General features: G+C 42.4%; 2 protein-coding genes across 2 annotated transcripts in view; one reads left to right on the top strand and one right to left on the bottom strand.

Moving 5' to 3' along the window:
* Window positions 1-2,130, top strand: part of CASP6 (caspase 6) — a 32,626-nt gene extending 30,496 nt beyond the window's left edge. The window contains exons 8-9 of the mRNA XM_046656393.1: window positions 722-881; window positions 1,497-2,130. Of these exons, the coding sequence (XP_046512349.1) occupies window positions 722-881; window positions 1,497-1,735 (399 nt within the window). The 3' untranslated portion in view covers window positions 1,736-2,130. The remainder of the gene's footprint in view (window positions 1-721; window positions 882-1,496) is intronic.
* A 2,513-nt stretch (window positions 2,131-4,643) lies between these two features.
* MCUB (mitochondrial calcium uniporter dominant negative subunit beta) overlaps window positions 4,644-20,295 on the bottom strand; it is an 85,862-nt gene continuing 70,210 nt past the window's right edge. The window contains exons 5-9 of the mRNA XM_046656714.1: window positions 20,178-20,282; window positions 8,742-8,902; window positions 6,899-7,102; window positions 6,213-6,329; window positions 4,644-4,861 (exon numbers count right to left, since the gene is read on the bottom strand). Of these exons, the coding sequence (XP_046512670.1) occupies window positions 4,787-4,861; window positions 6,213-6,329; window positions 6,899-7,102; window positions 8,742-8,902; window positions 20,178-20,282 (662 nt within the window). The 3' untranslated portion in view covers window positions 4,644-4,786. The remainder of the gene's footprint in view (window positions 4,862-6,212; window positions 6,330-6,898; window positions 7,103-8,741; window positions 8,903-20,177; window positions 20,283-20,295) is intronic.

Here is a 20,295-nt window from a genome sequence, read left to right as displayed (position 1 = left end):
GAGGCAGGCACATCGACAGAAGCCTCCTGGTCGGGCGTCACACGGTGGCAGCAGGGCCAGCTGGGATGTGTTAGCTGATGAGCTAGAAACACTCAGGCAACTCCTACGGCTTTTACAAGAAAGGGTTAGGGGGTCGGCCTGGTGGCGCAGTGGTTAAGTTCTCATGGTCCGCTTCTCGGTGGCCTGGGGTTCACAGGTTCAGATCCCGGGTGCAGACATGGCACCACTTGGCTAAGCCATGCTGTGGTAGGCATCCCACATATAAAGTAGAGGAAGATGGGCACGGATGTTAGCTCAGGGCCAGTCTTCCTCAGCAAAAAGAGGAGGATTGGCAGTAGTTAGCTCAGGACTAATCTTCCTCAAAAAAAAAATAAAAATAAAGGGTGACTGCTGTTGCGGTGTGGTGAAGCCACTGGAAACTTTAGAACCACAGCAGCTGTTTCCCCTATGGTGTACCTTTCAATCCACATAATTTGGTGTATGGTTGAGCATGCCATTTTTCTAAACATTAACTAAAAAGAAACATAGGTAGGCGAAAAACTTTGGCAACTTTCGTCTGCTCTCAACCTGAATGCATTGTTTTTGGAGTGCCTGTAACGTGGCTTCTGCAGATGTTGACACATATGACACACATGTGGCATAAATTATCCCGTCACTATACACTGAAGCGTTGGGAGGAAAAGAGTAGGTAAGTGAAGGTGTTTTCCTCCTCGTCTCGCAGGCCTGTCGGGGGGACCAGCACGATGTGCCCGTCACTCCTTTGGATGTAGTGGACCACGGGACAGACAAGCTGGATGCCAACGTGACCCAGGTGGATGCGGCCTCCGTTTACACGCTGCCTGCTGGAGCCGACTTCCTCATGTGCTACTCTGTCGCAGAAGGTGCGTGGGTGTCCGTGACTGGCTTTCTTCAGTTCCTGGGCGTCTCCCCTTGGCTTGCTTTGGGTCAGGTCTTTCTGCTGGGATGCGGTGACCTGGTCCTGAGGCTCACAGTCTTGGCGTGGATTTCTTTCATCACGTGGCACAGAGTGACAGATGAAAGTGTAAAATACCTTATGGAAAAATCATTCCCAGGAACTAAGTAAAGCTACAAGTCTAATTATACTGAATGTTAGCAGCCTGCTATCAGTTACTGATGGTGACGGTGTCATTGTGGTAATACTCATGGAAAGTTTTGTTGAAAAATATTTTGATGACAGTTGTTCTTTGCTCTTGCAGTAAATAATTTTATGTGTTTCTTCTTTCTAATCTCGTCTCTCTCAAAATCATTGCCTAGCTACTCTTATCTTAGGAATTTTTTAGGAAATGGAAGACATTACATAGAATGGGTCCCTTTTCCCACAAGAGAATAGTCAACAGAAAAAATTTTAAAACTGTATCAAGGACACGTCTTAGTCTTCCCCAAGGATTTTCGGGAGCTCATCCTTCCGTAACGGTGAATCATAAAGGTGACTGACAGCCAGAGGGCTTCAGTGTTGTCCCTGCTCTCTGCTTCAGGTTACTATTCCCACCGGGAGACCATCAACGGCTCGTGGTACATTCAAGACCTGTGTGAGATGCTGGCGAGGTTCGGCTCCGCCTTAGAGTTCACGGAACTCCTCACGCTGGTCAACAGGAAAGTGTCCCAGCGCCGAGTGGACTTCTGCAAGGACCCGAGTGCCATTGGAAAGAAGCAGGTGCCCTGCTTTGCCTCCATGCTAACGAAAAAGCTGCATTTCTTCCCAAAATCCAAGTGAGAGGAGCTCTTTTATGTATCTGTCTTCAAAATAGATTTCCTTTTTTTACATAAATAAGTATCAGTAGGTTTAAGCTTATGGTACAGCAATTGAAGATGTTTTAAGGTTTAATGAGAGAGCTTTTTAAAAAAATAGTTCCTATTGGACAAGGTGCAGGGGTGTGCTCTGCATAGAAAGGGAATCTCAGGGACTGACTGTAGATCCCAGCCGCAAGGCTCTGCAGCACTTGATTTTCACAGGAAGCTGCAGGGTTGCGCAAACTGTCGGGCGATGTAGCTTGTATTTTATAAGCATTTATCATGTTTTTAAAGGGTTTCTGAAACCCAAGAATTATAAAGTTGTTTTCCATTATTTCAAATTCATGTTTTATTAAATTTTTCTAATTTACATTCTTATTCATGTGTGTAATTTATAGTACACTCGTTTTACTTGGTCATACAGATTCATCTACATATGAATTACCACTTTTTGTTTAGGACTTTAACTCTCTAAAAAAAATCAGCCTCCAAGAACTATTATGTGGCATTCCGAGGAAGAGACAGAGAACACGTTACTTCTCAGTCAGCGCAGGCCAAGCACTCGCAAACCCTGACTCTGGCTGTCCTCCCTGTCAGGCTGTCTTCTGTTCAGGGGTCAGGAACGTGTTCCTGTCAGAGCCAGGGAATAAGCGTGTGAGCCCCTGCAGGCCACACTGTCTCTGGCAGCCAATCGACTTGGCTGCTGTAGTGCGAAAAGAGCCACAGTCACACGTAAGTGAGCACAGCTGTGTTCCAGTAAAACTTTTATTTACAAGAACAGGCACAGGTATTGGTTTGCTGACTCCTGCTCTCGTCTACCCCATCTTCCCAGATTTCCCTTTAGACCACTGGCAAGAATTCAGAAGCCATATTTTCTGCTTTCCTAGTCTAGGATTGTTCCCCAGCGCCATACGTGAAAATGCCGCAGGCTGTTCTCTGTCTTTCCTGGGGACCTGGGATGGGGCCAGGCATTATTCTTGGCCCTTGGGACGGACACATCAGTGAACAAAGCAACCCACCCAGTTCTCCAGGAGCTTTCCCTCAGGAGTGACACTGTGGAGTGTCTGCCCTAGGTTAGGCCTGTTCAAAGTATCTCATCTCCCCTTAGTCTCAGGAAGCTCATGGCATTATTTTGCAATTATTTTGATGAGCAGAGGTCAGGTGAATTGCCCAGTCCCTCCACCTAGTAAGCCCGTGCATTTTCCATCCCACACTGGATTCACTCTGCTGTTTCCACCTTAAATCCAGAATCCTGCTTCCATTATCTGACCCCATCCTCCCAGGTCAACCTTAACTCAATGAATCTACTTCTCCTCACTGTGTATCCTTCCCTCTGGTTAGGGAAATGTCCCACCAATACACACAGCCAAGACCTCTTCCAAGACTCCCCGCCCCATGTTGCATCTCCCCTGCCTGAGATGCCCTCCCTCTTCCAAATTCCACCCAAAAGGCAAGGCCTGCCTTTCCCAGCTGGTTCCTCTTAACTTCTATTATATTCACCATTTTGTCTCTACCTGGAAATAGAGCTCCTCAAAAGCAGAACGTGTCCAAAGGGCTTCTCATAATACTTACTTAACCTGGTGGCATTCCTTATAAAAACCTATTAGTGCATATTCTCACCTCAGTAATAACACACACTAATATGTTGGTAATTCAGAATCTCTGTGGTTCAGAGACACTGAGGCGAACAGCCAGTGATCACTGTCTGCCGCTCTAGTTAAGGTGCAGGAAGTTGGAATCTGATTTGGTTCAGATATACCCTGAAACGGTCGGTGGGGGGAGGGATTCGTTTGTTTGTTTTTAAGAAAATCTCTAATATCAGGGTGTCATTATTACCCTTTCTGTCCCATAGTTAAACACTGAAACTGAAATCCTGGATAAGAGATTAAATACCATTAGGTGTAAATTTACAAAGACTTATGATCTCCTATGAGTAGATGCTTAAATCTTATTACAGCTATGTGCATTGGGCAAATTAACCTCTCTAAGCCTCAGTTTCCTCATTATTAAATTGGGATTAAAAATAGCTACCTCAGGGCCAGCCCTGTGGCCTAGTGGTTAAGTTGGTGTGCTCCACTTCAGCGGCCCGAGTTCGCAGGTTCCGATCCTGGGTGCAGACCTACACCACTCATCAGCCAGGCTGCGGCAGCAACCCACATATAAATGCAGGAAGACTGGCACAGATGTTAGCTCAGGGCTAATCTTCCTCAGGGGGAAAAAAAAAGCTATTTCGTAGGATTCTAGAATTACAAATAATAATATGTAAAAAAAATATGTAGATAAACAGTATCTATCCTAGCCCTACAGGTTTTGAGTGGCTTTAAATATTAGTTAAGATGAAACATTTCCAATGACATTTTATAGTAACTTTAGCTATATTTAATGATAAAAATCTTTCAACTACTATCTATTAAAAAGAAATCAAGGGGCTGGCCCAGTAGCCTAGTTGCTCATACTGCTTTAGTGACCCAGGGTTCACAGGTTCGGATCCTGGGCACAGACCTAGCACCACACATCAAGCCACACTGTGGTGGCATCCCACATAAAGTAGAGGAAGACTGGCACAGATGTTAGCTCAGCAACAATCTTCTTCAAGCAAAAAGAGAAAGACTGGCAACAGATGCTAGCTCAGGCCTCAAAAAAAAAAAAAGAAATCAATGACGAGATGATTTTAAGTGACGCCTAAGACTAAAGTGAGTACGAGGCACACTGACTACTTCACCCTCACCCGGGGAATGAACAGGACAGGCTGACGGGGATTCTCAGCCAAACTGACAAACTGTAGCGCAGCCGCTCCGATTTTCATGGATCATCCAAGCTCTTTCCAGCATTAAACCTCAAGTCACGAAAATCCACGAACCAAAAATCTCAAGTGAGAACTTCAAAGAATACATGTTTTGCAAGCATTTTTTTATTAACAAAAATTACTGAAGTTGTCAAATTCAGATGAACTATGGGACTCAAAAAGTTCCAGTTTCTAGGTTGTAAAATCAACACACAATGGAAAAACTCAGTAACATTTAACAACGTAAGATTAATTCTTTTCTTTGAGCTCCTCTCGCATCCGCAAACAGAGAGAGTGGCGCACCTGCCCCAGGGATTCATTAGCCTGCGGACGGGAAAGGAAAAGGGACACGATCAGAGGAGGAGGCACACAGGCACACGCGTCACGCTCGAGGGGAGTTCCGGCCAGTTAATGTCTCCTTAGGCAATCAATACATTCAACTATTAGTAGCGGCAAATGCCTAACACATTTCTATATGGATCCTTATAAAGTCAAGTTTAAGGTTTCTAGACATCCTTAGAGTTCTTGTTACATTAGTTTTCCCCTTTATAATGGTTTTTCCAGATTATATTAAAAAAAAGAAACACTCTGATCAGTTTCCCTTTTTCCTCAACTATTGCCTTAAAAAAATAACACTTCACAGGGTGCTACTTTAAATCTTAAATGCCCAGTGCTATTAATTGGGTGGAAGAACATTCCTTGGCATCCTTGGATGGGGTCATTCATATGTAAGAGTATCCACTAAACTAAAAACAAAAAAGTATCATATTTTTCCTATGTAGGGATTACATGAATTTCCTTTAAAAAAGGCCTCTTTATCTCCAATTTTTGAATTAAAAATTTAATTCTAGTAATACTTTTTTTTTTAAAGTTGAGGCATGGGTAGTTTAGAGGGTACAGGTAACAGAAGATATGATGATTACTGGCTATCAAATGAGCATGCATTAAGCAATGGAAGATGTTTTTACCAAAGTTTTTCTTATAAAATTACTGAGAAAAATTAAAAATCTGGTATGTGTTGAGAAGTCACCATCTGAACAAAGCTAATGAGTCCATTGGGAGACCAGAGAGAAAGGCCGTGGAAGCAGAGGCTCCAGAGCCACACTCTTGGGTGCACAGCCTGGTTTCCCCACTTTGTAACAGCGTGCGCCTGGGCAAGGGAATTAAGCACGTCTGTTTTCTCATCTGAAAGATGGAAAAGACAAGGGTGGAATACCACACTGATTCTTCTATTTTTAAGGAGAAGAAACATAAATCCTTTTAGAGGGCTTAAAATTCTCTATCAGTGTTCACCTTCCTCCAGCTCGACTCTCTTGAATGCTCTCGCTGGTTACAAACCTGCAACCGAGCTCGCTGTGGACGTGTTTTCTTTGAAAACACAGACGTGGGAATAGATCCCATGGAAAGGTTTGTTTTACTATCTCAGCCACTTATGACATTTTCACAGACACATTTAAAGCTGGCCCCTTGTAGAAAAACCAAGATGAGAATAAAACTGTAGGATAGGAAATTAACATCAGACGTTTCAACCATTGACTGAAGGAACCTCAGCGCACGGAAGTCTGTCTGGGACCGCGCCCGGCCCGCGAGGATGAGCCGAGACGGCGTTTCCCTGACACCAAAGCCTGGCTGCCGCAGGGACCAGCTCTCAGATGGCGCATTTGCAATAAGGTACCTTAGCGAGCTCCTCCTTCAACTGGTTGTACTGTGCCACATCGAACTGCTGCTGCTTCGACTTCTTATGGAAGAAGTGAAGAAACTGCCTCCTCTTAACAGCCGAGTGAGTATAATCCTAAAAAAGAACAGGACTTGTTTTGAATGAACATAATGCCTCAGCAACACCAAAGCCAAGGAAGGCGGACAGAAAAATATGGCCACAGCCACTAGACAGCACAAGGCAACAGGGGAACACGGTCAGTCTCACTGAGATGAGCGGCTCCTGCCACAGGCAAGCAAGCTGGGAAGAGAGAGCACACATACTGGGACAGAAGGAGAAAACGGGAAACGGAGACTTTTGGCAAAGTAACCACGAGACAAAGCTAACGTCACTGGGCGTTTTGCAATACAAATTCAACTTTATTTATAAGCAAGGGCACAGAGAACATAAATTTGATGTATTTATCTCAATGGAAGAATCTGAGTTTCACTATTTCTCTATAGAGGTTATATATAGTTTCTGTGTTGTATATAAATCTCTATCCAGCCTTGGGAAAACCAACAACAAACATTAACCAGTTTATAAAAAACCAGACAGCAGTAACTTAGTAAATAAAAAAGCTTTACTGCTCATTACTTGACTTAGGTAAGGAATTCTATGCAAAAGATGTGCTAACTTAACCATTTTCCTAACAAACAACTCACCTGTCGAGTGACTATAAAGTATGCAAAAAAGACCATGGAATTGGCAAATGTGATGAAGTACGTCACTGGCTCCATGATATCCCAGGAGTACACCCACCACGTGAGCCAGGCCATCGCCCCTGCCTGAGCGGACAGCAGCGCCAGTCCGGCCCATAGGAGGCCGCTGGTTTTGGCTTCTGAGCGAGCTTCGATTCTAGCTTTCATCTGAGGAAAAAACCAGCTATTAGCTCAGTTCACAGTGCAACAGTTTAAGAAAAAAAAAGCAAAAAGGAGCAAAAGTAATGCATATCTGTAATACTTTAAAGAGGTCTGATTCATGAAAAAACAATTTATAAAACATATACACTAATGAGTAATCATTACCAAATCAGTTCATTAATAAATCATTTTTTAAATTATAATGGTAATACCTGCTCATGGAAAAAAAAATTTAATGGCATAAAAGGGTTTACAATGAAAAACTCAGATGTCGTCCTCTGAAACCTAACTAAAACTACATGCCTCTTTTCCTGGACCCAGCAAGTCCACCTCTGGGAATTCATCCTGCAGGTGCACCTGCACACACAGGATTCATTACAGGTTCATTCTTAAAAGACCAAAGTTATCATATCCATGAAGCTATTATGCATCTGTAATGAGAAGTCTCTCTGTGTGCCAATATGGGGATCTTTCCAGGAGACAGTGTTAGTGAGAAAAGGTGAGAAGAGTGTGGAACAGTGGGCGCCCCTTTCTGAAGATGGGAACAAAATAATAATATAGGTATAATTCTTTGTACCAAGATAAAGACAATCTGAAATGATTCCTAGGGGTGGAGAGTCCAGGAACTGGGGGGATGGTGGGAGGAAAACTTGCCATTGGGCACCTTTTTAGATTTTTAAATCTTAATACAAGTAAATATATTACCAACTTTTTAAAAAGTAAAGAGAAAATAAAAATGTGGGTACTCAATCCAACAAATACAATTAAAAAGTCCCTCTGCCATACGCTAAGTATCCTTAGAGGCCATCACTATTAAAAGTTTCACTTATCTCCAGAAACTTTCTATTCATATACAAAGATACACACACACCAACCCATTTTTAAAAATCACAAGTGGGGTCACACGTTTAAAAGATGCAACTCTTAGAGGCCCGTGGCCGAGTGGTTAGGTTCTTGGACTCCGCTTCCAGGCCCAGGGTTTCCCTGGTTCGGATCCTGGGCGCGGACATGGCAGCGCTCCTCAGGTCACGCTGAGGCGGCATCCCACGTGCCACAACTAGAAGGACCCACAACTAAAATATACAACTGTGTACTGGGGGGATTTGGGGAGAAAAAGCGAAAAAAAACTTTAAACGATGCAATTCTTTCCCTTAAATTAAGAGAAACACACCCCTGGCCCTCTTCCCAAAAGAAAGTCATCTTTTCCTCCCCCACTGATTGCGCTCAGGTGTTGGGAAGCCGTTGCTAACTTGGCAGCTGCAGTTCCGTTAAGCAGAGCTGGGCCGCGGGCCGCCTCTGAGAAAGAAACTGGTCGCACTGAGCTGGTGGGTCCCAGCTCGCAGCCTGCTCCTTCAGAGACGCCGCCGCCCGTCCGTGCGGAGGAAGCACAGCACCGAGCGTGGGACGGCGGCTCCGGAGTGAGACCCGCAGTTCACGTTCGGCTCGCCGGTATATGACTAGCTTCGTGCCTTTGCTGTCTGGTTCCTCATCTGAAGGAGGAAGGTGACTATCAAACTCATGGGCTCATGGCGAGGACGAAAGGAGAAAAGGCGCGTCGGGAAAGCATCCAGAGAAACGCTCACGTGGAGAGCGCTCAGTCAGGCTGGGTATCATTTTCCAACGCCTCACCCCGAAGCTCCCTCACCTGTTCGAGGGGCTGCAGCCGTCCCGTCAGCTGGTCGATTTTCTCCAGTAAACGGCGCTCTCTCCTTTTCTGAAACTCTTCTGAGTGCAAGGCTGTAAACAGTCTGTGCACCAAGGATTTCACGTTTTCCATCTCAGCAGTGTGCTCACAACTCAGTTTTTCTAGGAAGAGACACAAAGGAAACATAAGGCAGGCACCACATTTTTTCCTCCAGGGTCTGGAAGTCGGAGACCCAAATCTGACCCCCATGGTGGGCCCCCTGAGAGCTCCCAAACCTTAGGGAGGCGTTTGGTATGGGCCTTTCTCCTGTCTCAGATGATCCCATTAGTCCCTCTCATATAAAGACAATCTGGAATGATAAATTACCAGACAGCTTTGAAATTCATTGTTTTTGTCTTTTTTCTTTTGTAATATAGCTTTACTGTTTCTTCAAAAATCTTCATACAGCAGAGGAGTATCCATCTACCAGAATCCAAAAGCGATTAGAGTGTGCCTCCCTTTCAACAAGGGGAGTTCTTTAAACAACAAGATGTAGATGTGAACGGAGGTTCCTACTGAAAAGAAAGGCAGTCACGGTTTCTGAGTTTTTCACACCAGTTCTTTTGATTATGGATTTCTCTCATCCTTCTGCCTCTGTGGGTCTATAAATGCACATGAAATTGGGCTGGAATGATACCCTTCCGAGGGTTGCAACTGTTGCCCACCACTGTAAGAGATCTGGACGGAGCGGGACAAGGGGAGAGGAGGAGAAGACCTCCCCGCCAGGCAGCAGCAAACAACTGCAGACAGGGAGATTTGGGATCCCAGAGTCAGTATTAGCCCAGGGATGTTCCAGTTCTCTCCAGCAGTCCAGAGGCTACTTCTCCTCCATCTTTGCCCAGTTCTTCAAAACTCCACTGTGGTCTTTAACCCTGTAACTATCATAGACCAATGCGTACTGTATCCTACTGTATCAATAACAAAATATCACAGTTATCTTGCAGGAGCAATGAGCAAAACCTGCAAGTCATGTAGCTGGAGTATGCTCAGAGGATGGAAACCTTGTCCTCAGATGACCTAGAGCCGCCTAGGAACCAAAAGTTCTCTAACTGCGGAAGTCAAGTGTGATGAGAAAGTGGCCCAGGGAACCTAAGAAGCAGCGAGGGTCCTTTGATTTGTAACACTCGGTACTCATAAGACTGTTACACTCTCACCCTCCAATCAGACTCTACCAAGCTAGCGTTTTGCATAACCACTCCCACTCCCAACTTATGTCTCCTTGCTGGTTGAACTTGCAATAAAGCTTTCTTCTCCCCAAAGCAGTGCCATAGTACTGGTTTCCCTGTGCATCGGGCAGCGAGCCCTTGCTTGATAAACACCCCTTCCACATCTAGGCTAAAGCTGCCACATAGAGGTGAAAACTAGAAGTTCCTTTCTAGGCTTCTGAGATTTGTAGAACAGTGAGAGCCCTTTTGTTCTGATGAAAAATGTACTGATACTTAAAAGGTTTACACACAGAAGAAAGGTGTAGAAGGGCACGATTTTGCCCAAAGCTGGGGAGTGCACCAGAGATAAAGCCGGGCGCTAGTGAAAGGGGCAGATTTCATTCAGTAACTACTGCAATAGGGAAGGGGGTCCAGTGTGAACTGAACTCAACTTCCACTTGTGCAGAGGTGGCCCGGCGTTTTAAAGGGAGAATGAGCGAACGGGGCTGGGGGGACTTTCCGGCTCAAGCACAGTCAGGGAAGTGGAAATTTACAAGAAGTGGGACTGGGGTTGGTTAACATGACCAGGCCATCTGGGTTTGTCAACAGAACAGAAACAAGCAGACGTCAGCGGCACAAGCAGAGCAGGGCCCCAGCAGGCTGGGGGTGAGAGCAAGAGTCACCGCCTGGAAAGTCTACATTTCAAAGACAGCTCTCAAGACCTCAAGAAGACAGTTCTGGGCGGTAGAAGATTTACGCTTCCAAGGAGCAGACACGGGATTGATAATGGAAGCTTTCTAAAGCAGCCATCCAAAGGGGGCCGTCACACACCTACCGGCCCTCTCACGAGGTTTCACTGGAACAGCCAATTCTCCAGCAGCGCTGAGGTTTCTCAGGCCAGCATCTGAAGTGGCTGGACCCATCACCCCAAGGACATGGCCTTGAGCTGTTAGAAACCCTGTACGTTTGTTCCAGTCTCTTTGGGCAGAGGGCAGGTGCTGAGACCGCAGGTTTTACAGGCCAGTTGAGCCAAGTCGAGAACAAGGCTCAGAGGAGCCTGAGCAGAGTTTGGTCAAGGAAAGAGTCTTCGTCAGGTGACACAAAATGTTTACCTGAGTTCAATAACAAGCGCCCTCGGCTATGCTCCACAGAGATGTGGGCACCACAGGACTCACATGCTGTGTTACCAGGCTAAACATTTGTCTGAGGCATCCCCTAACAAAGGCCAAAATGACAGACAATTTTTCTTTTTCTTGAGAAGCTATTTATTCCTTTTATATGTGTCTTCCATGTGGATTTCATTTTCATACCCTGAATTTTCAAATCCAAATTTGGCAATGCTTTAGAAGAGAAATGGAGTTTAAATAAATGTTGTTCAAAACTCCAAATTGATCATCTTGTAAATTTCATTTTCTATTCCTCCAGCACCATTTCTGTCTTCCTTCCAACCACGCCTGCTGTGCCCCTGTTGATTTAACTCACTCTGAGACTGGGCAAGTCTGACTCAGACCAGTGAGCACTCTGTCAGCCTCACGTCTCCAGGGTGGGCGCCACCCCTGGAGCTCAATCCCAGTGAACAGCCCCCCAGGCAGGGAGGGAGAGGGTCCTCCTTCGAGTGAGTTGGCGGGAGCCGGAAGGCTGCACTTCAGTCCACCTGAACCTGAGGTTTAGGTTACACGCTGGGGCTGGGGGAGAGGAAGGTCATGTAAGACAATCAGATGCCCTGAAAACATTTATTTCCACTTGTTCCTTCAAATGCTCAACCCAGAGAACAGGAAGTGGAAGACCTTCCAGAGTACTCGGGGCTCACTGGACGTGAAATGTGTACCTTAACAGGGGTCTCCATTTTCATACTTCTCAACTTCTGCCATCCTTCTCTCTTTGGGCTTAAATACTGATTGCCCTGATTTTAAAGAATTAAGAAAAGGAGAAAACTCATAATTGTTCAAATGACTAACTCACTTTACTTTCTCTATACATGTTTGATAATTCCATAAAGTTTTCAAACATACAATTAAAGTTCAAAACAATATATTTTTCTTTGGGGGATCTTCAGAGAAATGGGTGATAGCAATGCTCAGGTATCAGCCTGGATCATCTAGTTATACCAGAAAGTCAGAAAATGGTTTAGAAAAAAAAAAGAAAAAACAAAGGAAAGTTACAATGACAAGGGAGCCAATGGTATTCAAATTGTACCAGTTATGGCCAGTGGGAGCCCCTGAAGCTCTTGTATCCTTGTGACTTGCCCCCCTCCTTTTTTTTAAGCATCTTCTTTATCTAACTACCGACTCCAGCGCATTTAATCCCTATTGATGATTCTCACCTGATGCAGAATGTGGCTGCGATATGATGCTTTCAACTCCAGCGGCCCTCCCATATTGACCAGTCAGCACTTGGAAACAAGAGCTTTGTCTTTTTTATTGATCTATCATTTTATCACCTATTTATTAAGGCCTGGACTCATGAATTCCTTCCTCCTACTCCAACAGTCTGCAATCACAGCTTACTGGGAGCATAAGCCTCTGGAACCTGCAGTGGCAGGAACACATCAACTGTAGCTGGCCAACTGCTGGAGGCTGAGTGCTGACTAGTTTGAGAAATAAAAACTCCCAGATTCATGGGCTTTCCTCCAGGAGCCCCAGCAGGTTCTCACAGTGAGAACAACATGCCCCTGCTTCCAGCAAGGAGAGGGAAAATTACCATTTTGAAATATCCCTGAGCATCACTCTCTCCATAATAAGGAAACTCCCAGAGCATTCTCTGACCTGCAGGAGGAGCAATTAGCCAACTCCAGGCCCCCCAGCCTTTGGATCTCACATAAGGGAGAAAAAAAAGGCTAAGAAACTTTCCTCAACGTTACAGTCCAAGAACTCTGGCCCAATAAAAAACCTGAGATTTAATCATAAGATTATAGATTGCCCTTCCCCAACAGCATATTAACACCAAATCTGCCAGGCTCTGGTTCTGTGTAAGACACAGACTCTATTAAAAGAAGTAATTTCTAGGGAAACTCAAAGACAACAGAGGAGACAAAAATAAGGACACTAGAGAAACTTCAGTCTCGGATGAAGCAAACAGAAACAGCAAACAGAAACAGCCTAACTCCTGGCCAGATAGACATACAACCTCACACTAAAGACCTATGTGCTTCGGTTTCTATTACCTAATACATCAGGTCTAGCTTTCAGCAAAAAATTACAAGCCAAGGTAAAAGGCAAGAAAAAAAACTATCTGAAGAGACAAAGCAAGCAACAGAATCAGAATCTGATAGAGCAGAGACTGTGGAACGATCAGACTGGGAAATTAAAACAAACATGATTAATATGGTAAAGGCTCTGAAGAAAAAGTGGACAGCATGCAAGAGCAGATGAGTAACGCAAGCAGAAAGATGGAAACTCTAAGAAAGAAGCAAAAGGAGTTGCCAGAAATGGAAAACACTGTGACAGAAATGATGATGCCTTTCATAGGCTCATCAGTAAACTAGACACAGGGGAGGAAAGACTGAGCTTGAAGATATGTTGATAGAAACTTCCCAGATGAAAAGCAAAGAGAAAAAAGAATGGAAAAAAAGGAATATCCAAGAACTGTGGGATAATTACACAACATATAACATGCATAATGGGAATACCAGAAGGAGAAGAGGGAGAGAAAGGAACAGGAGAAATAACTAAAGTAATGATGGCTGACATGAAAGAAAATCCCTCTTTAAAAAAGAGTTAAAACTTCTGGTTTCAGGTCTGGCGTGTAAGGAGCTTGCAAGTCGTCACTCCATCCTGACAAGTAAAAGGCTGAACAAACTGAAAATCAATACTCTTCTGAGATCTGTAGGGGAATGGAAGTCACAGGGAAAACCACTGCCCACAAAACTGGAGAGAGAGGTGAACACAGAGAGTCACAGCTTCCCAGAGCAGACGACCTCAAGCAGCAACTTCCGGGCACCAGTGCTGGGGTAGGAGACTGAACTGTAACTGACGAATTGCTGGAGGGTCTGCGTGGACAACTCAGAGTTAAAAAGCCCAGTGGGACGCAGCTTTGGCCGGGCATGCCCACTCTTTCATGGGTTTTACCTCTAGGAGTTCTGCCAGGTCCTCACAGTGAATACTGGAGAAAAATCCCCTGTGCTTCCAGCAGGGGGAGGGGAAAAGTAGCCACTTTGAAATAGATCCGAGCATCTATTCTTCTTAACAAGGCCTGTACTCAAGAGCAGTCATGTTACCAGAGCCTAACTTATTGGAATTTTAAAAGAGTCCAACTGACCTAGGAAAAGGAAAACATCCACCTCTAACTCCCTCCAGCCTTCCACATGGGGAAGGGAATACTCAGCTCCAGCACCCTCTAGCCCTCCTGTCCTACCTAAGGAGGGGATTAAACTGAGAAGCACTTGGGAGTTCACAGTCCAGGGGCACAGGCTCATTAAAGACTGAGACACAGGACTACAGAATGCTTTCCCTCCACCCCATACCTTACAGTCATATGACTTATTGACCACAGTTCCCTTTACTCAGTGTGTCATGTCCAGCTGGCAACAAAAAATTACAAGGCATACTAAAGGCAAAAATCACAGTCTGAATGGACAGAGCAAGCATCAGAACCAGAGGCAGACAGGGCAGAATTATAAGACCAGTAATTTGAAATAACTATAATTAGTATGCTAAGGGCTCTACTGGAAAAAGCAGACAACATGCAATAACAGATGGGTAATGTAAGCAGAGAGATGGAAATTCTAAGAAAGAATCAAAATTAAATGCTAGAGATCAACAACACTAACAGAAATGAAGCACACCTTTGATGGGCTCATTAGTAGCTGGACATGACTGAGGAAAGAATCACTGAGCTTGAGGATGTCAACAGAAATTTCTCAAACTGAAAAGAGAAAAAAACAGAACAGAATATCCAAGAACTGTGGGACACTACAGAAGGTGTCACATACACACAATGGAAATACCAGAAGGAAAAGAAAGAGAGAAAGGAACAGAAGAGATATTTGAAGCAATAGTGAGCGAAAATTTCCCCAAATTAATGTCAGACACCAAACTACAAATAGATCCAGGAAGCTCATGCATGATAAATGCCAAACACAAAAAAAAGAAAGAAAACACCCTACACCTAAGCAGATCATGTTCAAACCACCGCTAATCAGAGAAAACAGCTTGAAAGAAGCCAGAGGATAAAAACACCTTATCTACAGGAGAGCAAAGATAAAAATTATATCCAACTTCTCAGAAACTATACAAGCAAGAAGGGAGTGGAGTGAAATACTTAAGGTGAGGAGAGAAAAAAAAACCAACCTAGAATTCTGTATCCTGCAAAATTACCCTTCAAAAGTGAAGGAGCAATAAAGAATTTCTCAAACAAGTAAAAATTGAGGGAATTTATTGCCAGGAGACCTGTCTTGTAAGAAATGTTAAAAGTTCTCAAGAGAAGGAAAATGATACAGGTCAGAAACTCAGATCTATATAAAGAAAGGAATTCTACATTAGAAAAGGAGTAAGTGAAGACAAAATTAAAACATTTTTGTTTTTCCTTATTCTTAATTGATCTAACAGTACAGTTTGTTCAAAATAATAATGGCAAAAATGTATTCAATGATTATGGCTTATGTGTAAGTGAAATGAATGACAGGGATGGAAGGGAAGAATTGGGAACACTTGGTTATAATAGGGCCTTGCCATGCCCATGAAACAATATATACAGTGTTATTTGAAAGTGAACTTGGATTAGTTGTAAACGTATATTGTAAATTCTATGGCAACAAGTAAAAAAGTAAAAAAAAAAAAAAAGAAGTATTACAAATATGCTAAGAAAGAAGAGAAAATGGAATCATATAAAGTGCTGAATTAAAACCACAAAAGGCAGGGGCCAGCCCCATGGTATAGTGGTTAAGTTTGTTGTGCTCTGCTTGGGCAGCCAGGGTTCACAAGTTCAGATCCCGGGCACGGACCTACACTACTTGGCAGCCATGCTGTGGCAGTGTCCCACATACAAAATAGAGGGAGATTGGCACAGATGTTAGCTCAGGGCGAATCTTCCTCAGCAAAAACAAAACAAACACAAAAGGCAAAGAAAAAGTGAAAGAGGAAACTAGGAACAAAGAACAAGGGTAACAAATAGAAAACAGTAACCAATACAGTAGATATTAATCCAACTATATCAATAATACTTTTAAATATCAAGGATCTAAAAACACCAATTAAAAGATGGAGATTGTCAGACTGGATCAAAAAACAAGACCCAACTACAGGCTGTCTACAAAAAACTCTCTTTAAATATAAAGACATACATAGATTAAAAGTTAAAGGATGAAGAAAGATAATACCAGGCTAACACTAATCAAAAGACAGCTGGAGTAGCTATATTAATTTCAGACATAGCAGAGAAAACAGAGCAAGGAAAGTTACCATGGATAAAGAAGGGCATTACATAATGATAAGAGTCAATTTTCCAAGAAGACATATGAATCCTTAATGTGTATGTACCTAACAAAAAAGTGTCGAAGGATGAGAGGGAAACCCGACAGAACTGCAAGGAGAGAGAAATGAATCCACAGCTATAGCTGAAGACTTCAACACCTCTCTATCAAAAATGGAGAGATCCAGGGGCCAGCCCCGTAGTGCAGTGGTTAAGTTCACAGGCTCCACTTCAGTAGCCTGGAGTTCACAGGTTCGGATCCCAGGTTCAGACCAAGTACTGCTCGTCAAGGCAGACTGTGGCAGCATCCCACATAAAATAGAGGAAGACTGGAACAGATGCTAGCTCAGTGACAATCTTCCTCAGGCAAAAAGAAGAGGATTGGCAACAGATGTTAGCTCAGGGCCAGTCTTCCTTAAAAAAAAAAAAAAAAAAAAAAAAAAGGAGAGATCCAGCCAGCAAAAAAGTCAGTCAGGACACAGTTGAACTCAACAGCACCATCAATCAACTGGATAGAATTGACACCTATAGACTACTTCATCAACAAAAGCAAATTGCACATTCTTCTGAGGCTCAGAGGGAACATTCACCAAGCTAGGCTTCATTTTGTGCCATAAAACACACTCAAACAAATGCAAAAGAACAGAAATCATACAATGTATGCTCTCAGACCACAATGGAATTAAAGTACAAATAACAAAAAATTTAAAGTAGTAAATAACAAAAGGATAGCTGGAAAATCTCAAAATGTTTGGAGATTAAACAGTACACTTCTAAATTACACATGGATCAAAGCAGAAATCTCAAGAGAAATTAGTATTTTGAACTAAATGAAAATGAACATACAACTTATCAAAATTTGTGGGATCCAGTGAAAGCAGTGCTCAGAGGGAAGTTTATAGCATTGAATGCATATATATTTGAAAGGAAGAAACATCTAAAATCAATAATCTAAGTTTCTACTTTAGGAAACTAGAAAAAGAAGAGCAAATTAAATTCACAATAAGCAGAAGAAAACAAATAAAAATTGGAGCAGAAATCAATGAAATTGAGAACAGGAAATCAATAAAGAAAATCAATGAAACCAAAAGCTGGTTCTTTGAAAAGATCAATAAAATTGATAAGCCTCTAGCCAGGCTAAGAAAAAAAAAGAGAAGAAACAAATTAGTAATATCAGAAATGAAAGAGGGGACATCACTGTCGATCCCATGGACATTAAGAGGATAATAAAGGAATACTATAAATAACTCTATGCCTGCAAATTTGATAATGTAGATGAAATGAACTCATTCATTGAAAGACACAATCTACCAAAACTCACACATGAAATAATAGATAAGGCCTATTCCCATTGTCTACTAAAGACATTGAATCAATAATTAATAACCTTCCAAACAGAAAGTACCAGGCCCAGGTGGGTTCACTGGTGAATTCTACGAAACATTTAAGGAAGAAATTATACCCATTCTCAACAATTTCTTCCAGAACATAGAAGCAGAGGGAGTACTTCCTAACTCGCTCTATGAAACCAACAAAACCCGAATACTAAAACCAAACAAAGACATCACTAGAAAAGAAAATTACAGACCAATATCTCTCATGAACATAGATGCAAAAATCCTCAACATAATATTAACAAATTGAATCCAACAAGGTGGAGAAAGAATTATACACCATGATGAAGTGGGATTTGTCTCAGGTATGTAAGGTTGTCTTGATATTCAAAAACCAATCAATGTAATCAATCACATCAACAAGCTAAAGAAAAATCACATAATCATATCAATAGATGCCAAAAAGCATTTGACAAAATCCAATACTCATTCATAGTGAAAACTTTCAGCAAACTAAGAATAGAAGAGAACTTCCTCAATTTGATTAAAAAAAAAAAATATATATATATATACAAAAAGCCCTACAGCTAACATAACATTTAACAGTGAGAAATTTGAAGCTTTCAGGAAAAAGGCAGGGTGTCTCCTCTCACAACTCTTTTCAAAATCATACTGCAAGTCCTAGCTACAGCAATAAGACGAGAATAGGCAATGAAAAGATCAACGGATAAAAGGAAGAAATAAAGTGTCTTTGTTTGCAGATAATATGATTATCCATGTAGAAATCTGAAAGAATTGACCAAAAAGACTCTGGAATAAGTGATTATAGCAAGGCTGAGGATACAATGTTAATATGCAAAAGTCAATTGTTTTATTATATACCAGCAGTGAACAAATTGAATTTGACATAAAAACACACGACCATTTACATTAGCACCCAAATGCTGGAAAGACTTAGGTATAAATCTAACAAAATCTGTACAAGATCTACATGAGGAAAACTACAGAACTCTGATGAAAGATACCAAAGAAGACTAAATAAATGGAGAGATACTCCATATTCATGGATAAAAACACCTAATATTGCCAAGATATCACTTCTTCCCAACTTTTTCTGTAGAGTCAACACAATCCCAATCAAGATTACAGCAAGCTATTTTGTGGATATCAACAAACTGATTCTGAAATTTACATGGAGAGTCAATAGACCCAAAATAGCCAACTCAGTGTTAAAGAACAAAGTCAGAGGATCGACACTCCCCAACTTCAAGACTTACTACAAAGCTAAAGTGGTCAAGACAGTGTGGTACTGGTGAGAGAAGAGACAAACAGATCAATGAAACAGAACAGAGAGCCCAGAAATAGACCCACATAAATACAGTCAACTGATCTTTGACAAAGGAGCAAAGGCAACACAACGGAGCACAAAGTAGTCTTTTCAACAAATGGTGCTGGAACAACTGGACTCCACATGCAAGAGAATGAATCTAGACCCAGGTCTCACACCCTTCACAAAGATTCACTCAAAATGGATCACAGACCGAAATGTAAAACGCAAAACTGTAAAACTCCTAGAAGATGATATTGATGACCTTGGGTACGGTGATGACTTTTTAGATACAACACCAAAGGCACAATCCATGAAAGACGTAATTGATAAGCTGGGCTTCTTTAAAATTAAAAATCTCTGCTCTGTGAAAGACATTGTCAAGAGAATGAGAGGATAAGCCACAGACTGGGAGAAAATAATTGCAAAAGACAGTTCTGATAAAGGACTGTTACCCAAAATATACAAAGAACTCTTAAAACCAACAATAAGAAAACAAACAATCCAATTAAAAATTCGGCCAAAGACCTGGACAGACACCTCACCAAGGGAAGGAGGGGTGACTAGGCAGAGCACAGAGGACTTTTAGAGCAGTGGAACTGTTCTGTATGATACTACAATGTTGGATCCATGTCATTACACATTTGTCAAAACTCATAAAATGTACACCACCAAGAGTGAAACCTAATGTAAACTATGGGCTCTGAGTGATGATAAGGTATTGATGTAAGTTCGTGGATTGTAACAAAGGTACCACTCGGGCTTGATAGTGGAGGAGGCCGGGGCTGGGCAGGGGCATCTGAGAACTCTACTGTCTGCTCAATCTTGCTGTGAACCTAAAACTGCTCTCAAAAATAAAGTCTAATAAAAAAAAGAGTTCAGAGCTGCACAACAATGTACACTGGAGTTCGTGATTTTCAGGCCCACCTCCTCTTAACCCAGTAACGTCAGATTAAGCATCCAAGATCCTAAAGTGAAGTCTTAAAAGAGTTTATGAAACTAAAAGCCCTACCAGGCAACTTCTCCTCATTGATATCCCTGCTAGAAAAGCTTAAACATTGGTTCTCCAAAGCCTTCCTGGTCATTTGGTTAATTTAAAAGATTCTTACGACACACTTGCTCCCTGTAAAAGTCCCACAGCTAAAGGGGAAAGTTAAGATGGCTGTATAGCTGTATTTCTTACCCTTCTTGGGGCACCGTACATCATATGTTATTTTATTAATGACAAGTTTAAAATCATTCATTAGCAAAATTCCCATCAAGGTTGAGGCTGGAATCTCACTGCCATCTGAAAGAAAAAA

This window comes from Equus quagga, chromosome 3 (assembly GCF_021613505.1).
Source record: "Equus quagga isolate Etosha38 chromosome 3, UCLA_HA_Equagga_1.0, whole genome shotgun sequence".
Classification (NCBI taxonomy): Eukaryota; Metazoa; Chordata; class Mammalia; order Perissodactyla; family Equidae; genus Equus; species Equus quagga.
Note: the sequence above shows the minus strand (reverse complement) of the source record. Positions and strands in the feature narration are given on the sequence as shown.